Source organism: Amblyraja radiata, chromosome 2 (assembly GCF_010909765.2).
Source record: "Amblyraja radiata isolate CabotCenter1 chromosome 2, sAmbRad1.1.pri, whole genome shotgun sequence".
NCBI classification, from domain to species: domain Eukaryota; kingdom Metazoa; phylum Chordata; class Chondrichthyes; order Rajiformes; family Rajidae; genus Amblyraja; species Amblyraja radiata.
The window spans coordinates 97,347,170-97,362,732 of record NC_045957.1 but is presented as its reverse complement, the minus strand read 5'-3'; the positions used below and the strand labels follow the sequence as shown (position 1 = coordinate 97,362,732).

The following is a 15,563-nucleotide window of genomic DNA, read 5'->3' as shown; positions in this document are numbered from 1 at the left end:
AGAAGTTATTAAGTGAAGTAAGAAGGTAAAAATGAATGTAACAATGTGAATATAAGAAGTTATCATAGAGCAGCAAATGGATAGGGATAGAGTATACAATGAGGAGAAAATAGAAACACTCAGCAGGTCATGCAGCATCATCCATGGATGGAGAAACAGTTCATATTTCCAGTCAAAGACAGTGTGTGAGCGCTGTTTTCATTTCCACATTTGCAGCTTCACCTGCAGCACCTGCTGTTTATATTTCAGAAATCCAGCCTTGGCAATTCTTTAATTTTTCATGAGAGATAAACGAACAGAGTTGAAAAGACCGGCTGTTGGGGGATTAATTTTAGCAAGGGAAACATTTTAAATGTTGTTAACTGGAAACAAATACACTGGTGAGGAAATGTTTTCAACTCCCAGACATAGCAACTTGTTCAACTATGTGGACTGTTGTGGGATGAATTAAATGATAAAAGGCTAATACAAAACTATTGGTGGATTATAGGAGCCAGGTTTACAGAAATAAACAAGTATCGGTAGCTTAATGCTTTTGAAAAATTAGTTTTACAATTTCAGTCATTTTTTATTAACTAATGATTAACAAAAGGTACATTTTAACAAAGGGTATCAGATAAACAAAACCTTGTTGCATTTGAATAATTTAAATTTTTTGAAAGGATAAAGGAGAAAGATACTAATAGAATATTGAAAATCATTTTGACAGTAGTGTACTTTATTGTTAAGTACTTTCATCTGTTTTATTCTTTTAAATCATATAATGACTCTGCATTTTTCTTTGGAAAGATCCATAATTAATTTGTAAATTCTGATATCCAGATAATTTGAATAGATCACTGAAATTCCAAAAATGTTTGACCTAATTATATTAATACCAGTTAGGGCTTTAATTGTTGAATTTTAATTATTGATTCAATTTAAATATGCTTTTTTTTGGAGTGTTTGGAAAAATCTGTTAATTTTGCCTGCTTGTTTCAATGGTGGAAACTGTTCACACCATTCCTGCTCAACCACACAGCCTCTGCAGCAATATACTTTACATCAAGCAATTTTAGCAAAATCTTCAATTTCTTTGGCATCATCTCTTTAGCTTCACATCCCATTTCCACCAAAGTTTTCACTCACTCCTATTCATCACAGTCACACCATTGACTAGTGCATCATATGAGACACTGAGAAAGAAAGTTACTATCAAAATATTCAACATACTCAAGTGGTCCAACATTTCTAGGGCCTGTTACACACTTCAAGTTGTGATGCCAACTTCCTACCACTCCCTCTGTTACAGTGAACAATGCTGATTCTTGCTAGGGCAGTAGTCTACGTGTACCTTATGAAAGACACATGTAGCACGCTGAAAGCAAAATGTAAAATCTGCATGATTAACATTTGTTGATGGTGCAGAGTTTGATAAGTGAAAAGAAAATAAGAGATATTCTCCAAATCAATCTGAAGGAGTTCTTCAGTTTTTATAATTTATAATTGAAAAAGTTGACTCTTAATAATTGTCAAACTTCTGCCAATGTTTCGTTTAAATTCACTTTGAATTTTACACTATAGAATATAAAATAAGTGTGTAATAACTTTTAGGCGCTGCCTGACGATTGGTTTCACACTTTATTTCTTGCCAGAACAATCCAAGACCAATGAATTACCAGTTCCAACAGAATCTAGATTATTACAGGGCACGTGGCGCTGAAATTGTAAACAAGACACGGTAAGATTTCTAGATAGGTGCAACATTACACTTGCTATTCTCCCACGTGTTTTTAAGGCAAATTGTTTATTTTCAGGACAGCTAAATCATTATAGTATTAGAAATGGTGCTCTCTCAACAAGCATTTCACTATTCAGTGAGCTCATTACTAATCTTTACTTTGCTACATTATCTGCTTATACTTGATTCATTGCTACCGCAAATGCCACTGTAGCAGTAACAAGAAGACTAGAACAGCATATGATATTGTATTTGTCGTCTCACCATTCCCTTTGTATATTTTTTGAGATTATATTAACTCTTACACTGCAGACAAGGCAGTAATGCTAAGTTACTATTTACCTTTCTAATTGATCACTGTGCCTATGTATTAACTTTATAATCTCTTTGCTTTGCAACATTTACTAGTCACTTGCTTTAAAAAAAAAAAAGTAGATAGACACAAAATGCTGGAGTAACTAGCTGGACAGGCAGCATGTCTGGAAAGAAGGAATGGGTGACGTTTCGGGTCGAGACCCTTCTTCAGACTGAGAGTCGAGGGAAAAGGAAATGAGAGATATAGACGGGGATGGAGAGAGATGTAGGGGGGTGGGGGATGTGGGGGGGGGTGCGGGAGCGTGCGGGTGAGGGGGGCGTGCGGGTGAGAGGGTGCGTGCGGGGGAGGGGGTTGTGCGGGGAGGGGGGGCTTGCGGGGGAGGGGGCGTGCGGGGGATGGGTTGTGTGGGGGAGTGGTGGATGGGGTGTGTGGGGGCGTGCGGGGAGGGGGGGCGTGCAGGGGAGAAGAGGGGCGTGCGGGGGAGGGGGGCGTACGGGGTGTCTGTGGGGAAGTGGTGGCGTGTGTTGGGGAGTGGGGGAGGTGTGGGGGAGGGGGGGTTGTGGGAGACGGGTGTGGGGAGGGGACTAGGTTTGGGGGTTGGGGTAGGGGAGGGGGTATGTGGGAGGGGGGAGGGGTGTGGGTGGCAGGGGGAGTTTGGGGGGTGTAGGGGAGGGGGGTGGATGTGGGGAAGGGGGGTGTGGGGGAGGGGAGGATGTGGGGGTGTAGGGGAGGGTGGGTGTATGGGAGGGGGGGTATAGCGGAGGGGGAGTGTGTAGGGGAGGGTGTATAATTTTTTAGAAGTTGATATCTCCCACTAATAACCAAGGAATGATCCCAGGAATGATTGGGCGAAGATATGATGAGTGTCTGATGGCCCTGGGCCTGTACTCGCTAGAGTTTAGGGGGGACTTCATTGAAACTTACCGAATAAAAGGATATACCTTTAGAAAGAAGATGATGAATTTCTTTAGTCAGAGAGTGATGAATCTGTGGAATTCATCACCTCAGAATGTTGTGGAGGCCAAGTCAATGGATATTTTTAAGACAGGGATTGACAGATTCCTGATTAGTAGGGATGTAGGGTAATGGGGAGAAGGCAGGAAAATAGGGTTGAAAGGGAAAGATCAGCCATGAATGAATGGCGGAGTAGACTTAATAGGCCGAATGGGCTCATTCTGCACCTATAACTTAATACTATCCTATTATTTTTACAGCTGTCTGCAGTCTCCCTATACCTGGTCCTCTAGTTCACGCAGGTTATTGAGAAGCCTCCAATGTAGTCCCTTCAAAGTGATAATTTACTCGTATTTCTAAGTTCTACCCATAAAGCCTCACAATCCCCCGAGAATATTCTCTGTGAACACTGCTGTTATGTTGTCCCTGACCACCCTTACTCTCTTACATAGATATATAGAAAATAGGTGCAGGAGTAGGCCATTCGGCCCTTCGAGCCTGCACCGCCATTCAATATGATCATGGCTGATCATCCATCTCAGTATCCCGTACCTGCCTTCTCTCCATACCCCCTGATCCCTTTAGCCATAAGGGCCACATCTAAATCCCTCTTAAATATAGCCAATGAACTGGCCTCAACTACTTTCTGTGGCAGAGAGTTCCAGAGATTCACCACTCTCTGTGTGAAAAATCTTCTCTTACCTGCATCTCAGTCATGCCTATTGCATCTATACCCTGGTATATTGAGCTGCCATTTCTGTACTTCTCTCAGTCACGTTTCTGTTACGGCTCTAATATCCCAGTCCCCTGAGCCAATCCGCCCCATGAAGTTGTCCAACTTACCTGTTAAGATGGGTTGATTAGTAAGTTTACAGGTGGCACGAAAATTGCTGGAGTTGCGGACAGTGAAAAAGGCTGTAAAGGCTACAACAGGATATAGATAAGTTACAATTATGGGTTGAGAAATTGCTGATTGAGTTTAACCTGAACAAGTGTGAGGTGTTGCATTTTTGAAGGTCAAATGTGAGGAGATATATATTAATGGCAAACACTTAACAGTGTTGATGTACAGTGGGATCTTCAGGTTTCAGACTATTGCTCCCTGAAACTGGCAGCACCAATAGATAGTGGTAAAGAAGGTGTATGGTATATGTGCTTCGTCTGTCGGAGCATTGAGTATAAGGGTCAGAAAGTTGTGTTTCAGCTTTAGAAAACTTTGGTTCAGTTATGTTTGTGGAGGACTATGCACAGCTCTGATCATCCCAGTTGAGGAGGGATGTGGAATAGGTTTACAAGGATGCTTCCTGGATTAGAGGGTATTAGCTGTAAGGAAAGGTTGGACACATTTGGATTATTTCCTCTGGAACGTCAGAGGCTAAGGGGTGACCTGATAGAAGTTTCTAAAATTCTGAGAGGCATAGGTAGGGTAGACAGTCAAAACCTTTTTTCCAGGGTGGAAAAGTCAACGGCATAACTTCAAGGTGTGAAAGATAAAGTTTACAGCAGAATTTTTTTGAACAGAAAGTGATGGGTGTCTTAAACGTGCTGTTAGGAATGGTGAAGGAAGCAGATACGAGAGTAGCATTTAAAGGATAGTATAAAGTGGTATCATGTTCAGAACAAACATTGTGGAATGAAGGACCTGTACCTGTGATGTACTGTTCAATGTTCTACATTGTAAATTCTTTATGCAGTGATCAGAGAGCAAAGTAGACTGTCCTACTTCAGGAGCAATGATCTTATGTCAATAGTGTAGGTCATGGTGAAGTTGCTCCCATCATACACTCTTGGGGATGTAACAAAATCACCTGATCTGAAATCAGAAAGAATTGGTAAAATGAATCATTGAAAAGAGATTTCCATTACATCAGATAATAGCCAAACAACAGATATTTACTGCATCAGTGATGATTTTGAAATTTTCCTGCAGAAAGAATTTTGACATTTTGACTAACCCCTGTGTGAAGAAGTTCTGCCCAAACATTATCTCAAAATACAATTTATTCGTTGAGTAATTCTATTTGCAAGTTATTAGCAGTTTTACTGAATACATTGAATATATTCTTTAAGTACCCAGAGGAATATATTAAGGGACATTGTGTAATATTTCTTTATTTTCAGTGTTGGGGCAAAGGTTGCTCCTCTCAACATCAACAAGGTGTCCAGCAGTTTACTGAACCTTGGACGGAAGTTGATAAATCCAGCTATCTTAGTTGGGGGCACCAGTGGTTTACAAAATTTTGGTACAAACTACAGCCATCCTTCACCTCAGCCATCGTCCCAAAAAGTAATGGTGGAGCACACTCAGCAACACCAGCAACAGCGAATGATGAAATCGGAAAGCATGCCTGTGCAACTCAGCAAAGGTAATAAACAATCTTACTTTTAAAAATATCTTGGAAAGTAATACAATAAGCAAAATAATCTTTACCTAATTGATTTGATAACCGCAGGTTCTGTTACATTTGTGGCACCAGAGCCAACTGCTGTGGCCAGAGCGCTAACTGTGTTGAGTACACAATCTGTATGCACACTATCATCATCATCATCGGCGGCCACTTGAAACGAGTATGTCCTCTTCTCTCCATAGGGTCGTCTACTTGTGGGTCTGTAGAGGCCGATCCGCGATCCACACACCTTGGTGCAACGTGGGCAGTGGAGACTGGCGGTGGTTGTTAGTCGTCGAGCCCCCTTCTCTCTCTCCTTACAGTGCTGTCACTTTGTCTTTGCAACACGGCATAGTTCTTTTTCATGATGTGCAGCTCCTTCCTGCACGGATTTCCTCCAGGAGCGCCTGTCCAGTGCAATGTGCTCCCAGTTGCTTGATGTGATGTTGATTTTCTTCAGACTGTTCTTGATGTTGTCCTTGAAGTGTTTATTTGGCCCTCCGGGGGCACGCCGACCTTCCTTCAGTTGAGAGTACCGGATCTGTTTAGGGAGACGTGTGTTGAATTGTGGTGGTGATGCTGGTCATGTTGGCTTCCTCCAAAATGCTGATGTTGGTGCGTTTGTCCTCACAGTTGATCCTCGGAATCTTTCGTAAGGATCTTTGATGGTATTGTTCCAGGGCTCTCAGGTGCCTGCTGTAGGTGGTCAATGACTCGGCTCCATACAACAGGGTAGGGAGGACAAGACCAGCAGTTTTGTTTGAGCCTTTAGGTCTCGGTCTTCAAAGACTCTTTTCCTGAGTCTGGTGTAGGCTCCACTGGCACAACTCAGGCGATGATTGACCTCGATGTCAGCTTTTGAGGAAAGAATGCTGCCAAGGTTGGGTAAATGGTCAATGTTTTCAAGAGTGGTGTCGTCCACTTTTATAGTGGGCTGGGTAGACGGCTGGTTGATGTAGAACCTGTGTCTTCTTAATGTTTACGGCTAGGCCCATGGCTCTGTATGCCTTGGCAAAGGCATTCAGGATGCCCTGGAGGTCTTCTGCAGAGTGTGTTGCAATGGCGCAGTTGTCCACGTACTGAAGCTCCATGATGGCGGTGTTACTGACTTTGCTCTTGGCCTTCAACCTATTAAGGTTGAAGAGCCCACCGTCAGTTCTGTAGAGGATTGGGATCCCCTGTGGCAGCTCTTCACCAATGAGGTGAAGTATGATGACGGCAAACAGGATGGGTGCGATGATGCATCCCTGTTTGACACCCGTTTCCACAGTGAACGGCTCGGACTCAGAGCCGCAGTCGCAGAGCACTGTGCCATCATGTAGAAGCCTCAATATTTTGGATGGGCAGAAGCCACACTGTAATTCTGGGAGTACCTCCTCAGACAGTGGTAGAAGTCGGTAGCCTTGTTGTTCATTAGGCTCTTGATGGCATTTTGAACCTCTGTCATAGTGGGAAGTTCTTCCATGTCTTCTTTGATGGGACTCTGGGGGGATGTGGTGGGTAATGTCTGGTTCAGTTGTGCCGTCAAGATTGAGGAGTTCCTGGAAGTGCTCCTTCCATCGGGCGTTAATGGACTCACTGTCATTCTTACTATTGAGGGAGTGCAGCGTAGGTTCACGAGGTTAATTCCCAGGATGGCAGGACTGTCATATGTTGATAGATTGGAGTGGCTGGGCTTGTACACTCTGGAATTTAGACGGATGTGAGGGTATCTTATTGAAACATATAAGATTATTAAGGGTTTGGACACGCCAGAGGCAGGAAACATGTTCCCAATGTTGGGGTCCAGAACCAGGGGCCATAGTTTAAGAATAAGGAGTAAGCCATTTAGAGCGGAGATGAAGAAACACTTTTTCACACAGAAAGTTGTGAATGTGTGGAATTCTCTGCCTCAGAGGGCGGTGGAGGCTGGTTCTCTGGATGCTTTCAAGAGAGAGTTAGATAGACCTCTTAGGGATAATGGATTAAGGGATATGGAAAGAAAATAGGAACGGGGTATGATTGTGGATGATCACATTGAATGGCAGTGCTGGCTCGAAGGGCCGAATGGCCTACTCCTGCACCTACTGTCTATTGTCTATTGTCCTTTGAGCGCAGGGGGTTTAAGCAGCAGTAGCTTGGACCATAGATGGCCTTTGTAGCGCTGAAGAAGCCTCTGGTGTCACCCCAGTCTGCCAGTCTCTGGATTTCCAGAGCCTTTTCTGTCCACCAAGAGTTCTTAAACTCCCTCACCCGGCTCTGGACGTCTGTCTTGGCTCTGGAGTAAGCCGCTCTTTTGGTCTTGCAGGTCACATCATTTTGCCAGGCACAAAAGGCTTTCCTTTTCTTGGAGATGACCTGTTCTATTTCTGTGTCGTTCTCGTCAAAATAGTCCTGGTGCTTTCTGGACTTGCACCCAAGGATGGTTTTGCAGGTATCAAGGATGGTGGGTTTGAGCTGGCTCCAGTGCTCTTCGATGTCATCAGGATATTCCTGTTGGAGGCTTTCCCCAAGAGAAGCCTGAAGTCGCTGCTGGGATGCAGTTTCCTCCAGGCCTTCACTGTTCAGCCTTGGCCGGATCTGCTTCTTTTAAATCCTCCTCTTCCTCTTGAGTTTGATGGACATCATGAGGCGGATGAGGCCATGATCTGTCCAGCAGTCATCTGCATCGATCATGGCCCTTGTGATGTTCACGTCACGGTGATCCCTGGCTCGTACAATGACATAGTCAATGAGATGCCACTGTTTGGAGCGTGGGTGTCTCCAAGATGCCTTAAGTTTGTTTTTCTGACGAAATAGGCTGTGAGTGATGGTGAGGTCATGCTGAGCACATTTGCTGAGAAGCAGAGCTCCATTGGAGTTGATGTTCCCGATGCCTTCCTTTCCGATGGTACCCTTCCAGAGGTGTTGGTCCCGGCTGACCCTGGCATTGAAGTCTCCCAGGAGAATAATCTTATTCTCCCTGGGGATTCTAGACAGTGTCTCGTCCAAGCAGGTGTAGAAGGTCTATTTTCCTTCCTCTTCAGAGTCTAAAGTAGGGGCATAGGCACTCACAACTGTTGCCATCTGGTTGTTGGCATGCACCAGACGGATGGTCATGAGACGCTCACTGATTCCCACAGGAAGTTCAGAGAGGTGGCTGATGAGCTGGTTCCTGGTGGCAAACCCAACACCATGGATCCTGGGTTCATCAGCAGCTTTTCCTTTCCAGAAGAAAGTGTAGCCACCTTTCTCCTCCTTCAGTTGTCCTTGGTCTATCTGCCGGGTTTCAGAAAGGGCAGCTATGTCAATCCAGCATCTTCTCAGTTCTCCAGCGATGATCGCTGGTCTGTTACTGGTTGCACTAACCATCAATGTGTGCACATTCCATGCTCCAAAGTTCATATTCATATTTCTGTGTTTCTGACCTCATGTGATACCTCTGGACGCGGTAATACAGTCGGTAAGTTTGAGGCAGGCTATTTTTAGGACACCTTTTCTAACCCTTTCCCCAAGTGGGGTGTGCAGAGTGGATCCTAAAGAGGACTGTTCAATCGTGGGTGCAGCTGCCGAAGGGCTCTTCTGCCTCGTTCCAAGAGTCCAGCGACTGAATCTAGCACCCACCGCCTTATGTGCCAGCTCATGACTAGAGGCTTCCAGATCTCAATTCGGGGTGTTACGGTGGATTTCCTATATGGAGGACGCCTGTGCGTGACTTTGTTTAACATGGGGAAACGTGGGGTGCACAGACACCCACTTCACGGTCCTTGACAGATCTGGGTCAGGATCCAGTGGCATGGTGTCCAAGACGACCAGGGACCCTTTTCTGCTGCAGCCTTCATCCTCCTGCCCAGCCGTTGTGACGTTCCACTAAAATCAGCCATCATCCTCCGCCAGTTCCATCGTTGAGTCTTGCTTGGATTGCTCTTTGACAGGGACCTCCCCCTCGACTTTACCGCCATGGGTGGCCCTACCAGGAGCATAGCTCCAGACGGCATCGCTCTCTTGACCTCAGGACCACACAGGCTTCTCCACCACGACAAGGTGACAATCCACGGAGAAGTACACAATCTGTGTACACACTCTGTTCAATATACAATCTGTGTACATGCTCTATCTTATATTTGTTGATTTATTTTGGTCACATATCCCAAGGTACAGTGAAAATATGTTGTTTGTATACTACCCAGTGAAATAGGATCAAGATATAATCAGATTATACAGATCAAGCCAAAATACAGTATAAGTACAACAGGTAGTATTAGTATCACTAAAAGTAGTTGGGGGAGTCCAGAACCAGGGGCCACGGTTTAAGAATAAGGGGTAAGGCATTTAGAACGGAGATGAAGAAACACATTTTCACATTGAGAGTTGTGAGTCTGTGGAATTCTCTGCCTCAGAGGGTGGTAGAGGCCGGTTCTCTGGATACTTTCAAGAGAGAGCTAGATAAGGCTCTTAAAGATAGCGGAGTCAGGAGATGTGGGGAGAAGGCAGGAATGGGGTGCTGATTGGGGATGACCAGCCATGATCACATTGAATGGCGGTGCTGGCCCAAAGGGCCAAATGGCCTACTCTTGCACCTATTGTCTATTGTCTAAATACTGATAGATTTACATTTGGAGTAGAGTGGAACGATTGTATTGGATGATAATAGACGCGTTCAGCGCACAATTTCTCTGAAAACTGGATATCACATTCTCTAAATACTCAAACTGAGGTTAAGCTGATTTTTATTAAGAATCAATATAGTGCAGTTGAACACTTCATTAAACGGTTGACACTTTACCCTCTGGGCTGTGGAAATCTGGCACTCTGTCTAAACGGCTGCCAAAACCTTCATCAGATACAAATTAATCCAAGATGAATACTGGATGTACTGAAACTTCAAACAAAGAGTTGGGAAGTGATATTGGCTGTTTTTATTTTTTGCCAACATGGACCTTTATAGCTAAATGGATTACTTCTGATTTGTACATTTTTACAGCTCTATGCATTCACATTTTGCTTTCTGTGTGGTCCCTTCCCACGCAGTGTGTGATTGCTCTTAAGGGATTCTCAGTAGTTAGAGTAGATGACAGTAGCCACTGTCTTTTGATTCAAACGCCAGCAATTACCACTTTAGGACACAGTGCTAGCAGGTCAGACAACATCTCTGGGGAACATGGATAGGTGACATTTAAGGTCGAGACTCTTCTTCAGTTTGCACCCTTAAATCTGGGGAAGAAATCACTTGGACCGCAATTTAAAGCTAAACAGTCCAAGCTTAATGAACCTTGGATGGAATGATGCTTGATTTGCTGAGGTTTAATTCTGTTTAAATTTGTTCTTTCTCTTGTCCTTCCTTTTTTTTTCGATCACTTCTTGCTCTGTAAGATATCATGATCACCATGATCAATAGCATATCAGAGACTTTCTTTATAAAGGGGATTAATTTCATATACATATTTTCATTTGCAGTTACCCCGCATATGAACTTGTAACATGATAAAAAAAACACCAGCGCCATAGGGAGTTCAGCTACAGTTGTGGAAGAGATATTTGATAATGATATTTGATAATGATAATAAACCATTTATTGTAAATGTCTCCCTTGTCCCAGGCTACCTGGTGAATTTTTTTGAGTCTGAAGAGAAAAACTAAATTCACAGAAGTATCATGAAACTTGTACCAGTAGGAACAGTAAACAATAAATAATTTGAAGATGGAACCGCAGGAAAATTGTATATTTAAAAATGACTTGGATGAGTTAGCCGGAAGGCATCCAAACGTAAAGAAACCAAGACGATTAGTAATCAGACTTGCATAAAGTCGTACATTTTCTTTTTAATTAGCATTTGTTTTATTGTACAGTAATTAACTAAATTCTAATTTATTGTTCTGTTGCTCTTGAGCTAAAAAGAGACATTTCATTTCTTTATTGGCTTAGAAATGCCTATAGATAACTCCAAAATGTAATGTATGAAATAATGATGATCATATAACCATTAATTTATACTTTATTGAATTAAGTATTGCCAGTTGTAGTTACTCCAGTGTGTGGATATGAATACTTAGCAGACTACTGTTTTCTGGCATTTAACATTCCTACATTAGGCATTCACAATGAAATTGGTTTGATTAAAATTAAGTGCAGTTGAGAGAAAACTAAAGGGTTTATAACTATTTAATGTTCTGAAACTAAAAACATTCTGGAGCTTAGGGCAAATAAACTATTAAATGTCTCCTCTACATTTTAATTCTTCAAAATGTAATATATAAGGGCTAGTATTATAACTAGCTAGCGCCTAAGGTTTCTTTGATATTTTCAAGGTTTTGAACAAACTTTGTTAAAGGCATTGTGTGCATAATACATTGTGCAGAAGCAGAAGCAGAGCCAGTGTCTTCTCCAATTCCAAGTGACATGAATCAAGTTATAATATTAGTAAGATAGGTACAAAATGCTGGAGTATCTCTGGTTAGGCAGCAGCTCTGTAAAAAAAGGATAGGTGACAAGTTCACAAGTGAGAGAGTAGAATTAGGTAATTCGGCCCATCGAGTCTACTCCGCCATTCAATCATGGCTGATCTCTGCCTCCTAATCCCATTTTCTTGCCGTCTCTCCATAACACTTGACACCCGTTCTAATCAGGAATTCGTCTATCTCAGCCTTAAAAATATCCACTAACTTGGCCTCCACAGCCCTCTGTGGCAATAACTATCCTCTGACTAAAGAAGTTCCTCCTCACCTCCTTTCTAAAAGAGTGCCCTTTAATTCTGAGGCTATGACCTCTGGTCCGAGACTTCCCCACTAGTGGTAACATCCTTTCCACATCCACTCTATCCATGCCTTTCATTATTCTGTAAGTTTCAACGAGGTACCCCCTCAACATTCTAAACTCCAGCAAGTAGAGGCCCATTGCTTTCAAACGCTCATCATCTGCTAACCCACTCATTCCTGGAATTATTCTCGTAAACCTCCTCTGGACCCTCTCCAGAGCCAGCACATCCTTCCTCAGACTGGGGCTCAAATTTGCTCACCATACTCCAAATGCGGCCTGACCAGCGCCTTATAGAGCCTCAGCATTACATCTCTGTTTTTGTATTCCAGTCCTCTTGATATAAATGCTAATATTGAATTTGCTTTCCTTACTACCGATTTGACTCGCAAATTAACTTTTTGGGAGTCCTGCACCAGCACTTCCAAGTCCCTTTGCACCTCTCTATTTAGAAAATAATCTACGCCTTTATTCTTATTACCAAAATGCATGACTCTGCACTTTGCTATACTGAATTTCCTGCCACTTCTCTGCCCACTCTCCTAACCTGTCCCATTCCTTCTACAGTCTTTGCTTCCTCTACAATGCCTGCTCCTCCACCTATCTTAGCATCACCTGCAAACTTGGCCACAAAACCTTCAATCCCCTAATCCAAATCATTAGTATACAACGTGAAGAGAAGCGGCCCCAACACTGACCCTTGCAGAACTCCACTGGCAGCCAACCTGAAAAAGCGTCTTTTATTTCAACTTTACCTTCTGCCATCCAGCCAACCCGCTATCCATGCTAGTATCTTCCATTTAATAACATGAGCTCTCATCTTCCCGAGCAGCCTGACGTGCGGCATCTAATCAAAGGCCTCCTGAAAATCTAGATAAACAACATCTGCAGCCTCCCCTCTGCCCTGCTATTAACTTCCTTAAAGAACTCTAGCAGATTCGTCAGGCAAAATCTTCCCGTCACAAAACCATGCTGACCGGCCTATTTTATCATGAACTTCTAAGTATCGCATAACCTCATCCTTTATAATTGACGCTAGAATCTTACCAAACCATCGGTCAGGCTAACCGGCCTATATTTTCCTCTGTTCTGCTGTACTCCCTTCTTGTACAAATTTCCAATCTCCAGGAAGCACTTCTAACGCTCGTGATTCTTGAAATATCACAACTATTGCCTCCACAAACATTTGCCTTGCTTCCTCTCGTTGATCAGGACATTAGTACAAAGGTGGGGGCACATGTACCTTGGTGAGATTGTTCTAATTGCCAGCTATAGGAAGGATTCGTAAATGATTCACGAGGATGTTACCAGGACTGCAGGGTTTAAATTTAAAGAGTAAATAGGCTGGGGCTTGGCTCCCTGGAGCATAGGAGGATTGGGGTGACCTTGTGGAGATGTATAAAATCATGAGGCCATAGATGACGTGAATAGTCGTGGTCTTTTTCCCATGGTGGGGGAGTCTAAAACTAGATGGCATCGATTTAAGGAGAAAGGGGAAAGATTTATAGAGGACCTGTGGGGCAACATCTTCACACAAAAGATCGTAGATATGTAGAACAAACTGCCAGTGGAAGTGTTAGAGTTTTGTAAAATTACATTGTTAAAATACTTTTTAACAAGTACATTGATAGGAATGGTTTAGACGGAAATGGGCCAAATGGGTCTCCCATCGCAAAGCAATTTAGTCATACTGGCGAATTGGGCCAAAGTGCCTGTTTTCATGCTGCTCTGTGATTAACTCTTCCAAATCACAATATCAGAAGAAAAGGCATTTCACATTGAGTGAAAACTGGTTGTTTGCCCTTTTTTAAAATAAATTCTCAAGAGTTTGACATGACTAACAGAGCTGCATTTATCGTCAATATTCAATTGCTTTGAGATGGTCTTCAACAGCACCTTATTTAACTACAACAGTCAGTTAAAATTGAGTTGACATGAGGTGATGCAGATGCTGATTTACAACAAAAGTGCTGGAGTAACTCAGCCAGTCAGGCAGTATCTGTGCAGGGAATAGGCGGGAATGAGACGTTTTGGGTCAGAGCCCTTCTTCAGCAACTTGTAGTGGGGGGGAGCTGGCAAAGAGATGTGGATGAAGGGACAAGGCCTGGCAAGTGATGGGCGGATACAAGCGAGATAGGTTGATTGGCAGATTAATGGGCAAAGGCCAGAGATGAAAAGACAAAAGATTGTGATATAGGGAGGGAAGAGGCATGAAATGTGAAGCCAAAGGAAGAGATATGTGGAAAGAAAATGTGGTGGAAGGGGAAGGGGGAGAGGAAGGGCGGGTTAGTGGGAGAAGTCAGTATGCATCTGGGTGGGGCACAAGGAAGAGGGGGGAGAATGGTTGCTACCTAAAATTGGAGAATTTATTGTTCATACCATTCGGTTGTGAGCTACCCAAGTGGAATATGAAGTATTGTTCCTCCAGATTGCGTGTGACTTCACTCTGGCAGTGGAGGAGGCCCAGAACACAAAAGTCAGTATGGAAATGGGAAGGGTGTGAAATGTTTAGCAACCAAGAGATCCAGCAGGTCCAGTGGACCGACCCAAGTGTTCAGCGAAATGGTTGCTTAGTTTATGCTGGCCTCGCCGATGTAAAGGAGGCCACATCAGGAGAACAAAATGTAGCAAATAAGGTTAGAGGAGGTGCATGTGAATGTCAGCCTCACTTGGAAGACCCGGTGAGTTCCTGGATGGATGTGTGGGGGGAGGTATAAGCACAGGTATTACATCTCCTGGGTTGCAAACACATACCTGGAGAACGGGAAGTTTGGGTGGGATGGAATGAGTGAACCAAGGAGTTGCAACGGGTGTGGTCTCTACAGAGAGCGGAAAGGGTTGATGGGAATATTTGGCTGGTGGCTGGATCACGTTGAAGTTGGCGGAAATGTCAAAGAATGATGAGAAGGCTGACGGGGTATTGAACAGAGCTACTCTGTCCTTGTTCTAGAGGAAAGGATATAGATGGAAGGGCCTGGGGAAGGGGAAAAGGGGGTGGGATAAGTAGGAAATACAGGTGCAGATCTGGGTGGGGCACAGGGAGGAGAGGTGGGGAAAAGGTGGGGTAGTGGAGGGGGGGTTGTTACCTAAAATTGGAGAATTCAATGTTCATACTGTTGGGTTGTAAGCTGCCCAAATGGAATATTAGATACAAATAGAGCAGTTGGCACATTGCATGCATTTAAGAATTTATTAAATTAAATAAAGGAATAGTGCTGTAATGTTGTCAGATAGCTTACAGTATATTTAAAGTTAAGTAGGGAGATATCCATGACAGGGCACTATAAACCAATTAATTTCAACATTGGTCACGGGTAAAAGGATTGGAATCTTTCCCAAAGAAGAAAGCAGATAGTCAGAATGAACGGAAATCTTCCTTGATCTTCCACCAGCCCTAACTGACATCATTAAAGTAGCAAAAATGTTAAGCAATCCAATAGTCTTTCTATTTGGAAAATTCTAATTCCTAAACTG

General features: G+C 43.4%; 1 protein-coding gene across 3 annotated transcripts in view; it reads left to right on the top strand.

Moving 5' to 3' along the window:
* The window catches only part of tbc1d5 (TBC1 domain family member 5), a 422,753-nt gene that overhangs the window by 330,075 nt on the left and 77,115 nt on the right, over positions 1–15,563 (top strand). For all 3 annotated transcript variants that reach the window (XM_033050914.1, XM_033050922.1, XM_033050908.1), the window contains 2 exons: positions 1,635–1,720; positions 5,112–5,356. In XM_033050914.1, coding sequence (XP_032906805.1) covers positions 1,635–1,720; positions 5,112–5,356 — 331 coding nt within the window. The remainder of the gene's footprint in view (positions 1–1,634; positions 1,721–5,111; positions 5,357–15,563) is intronic.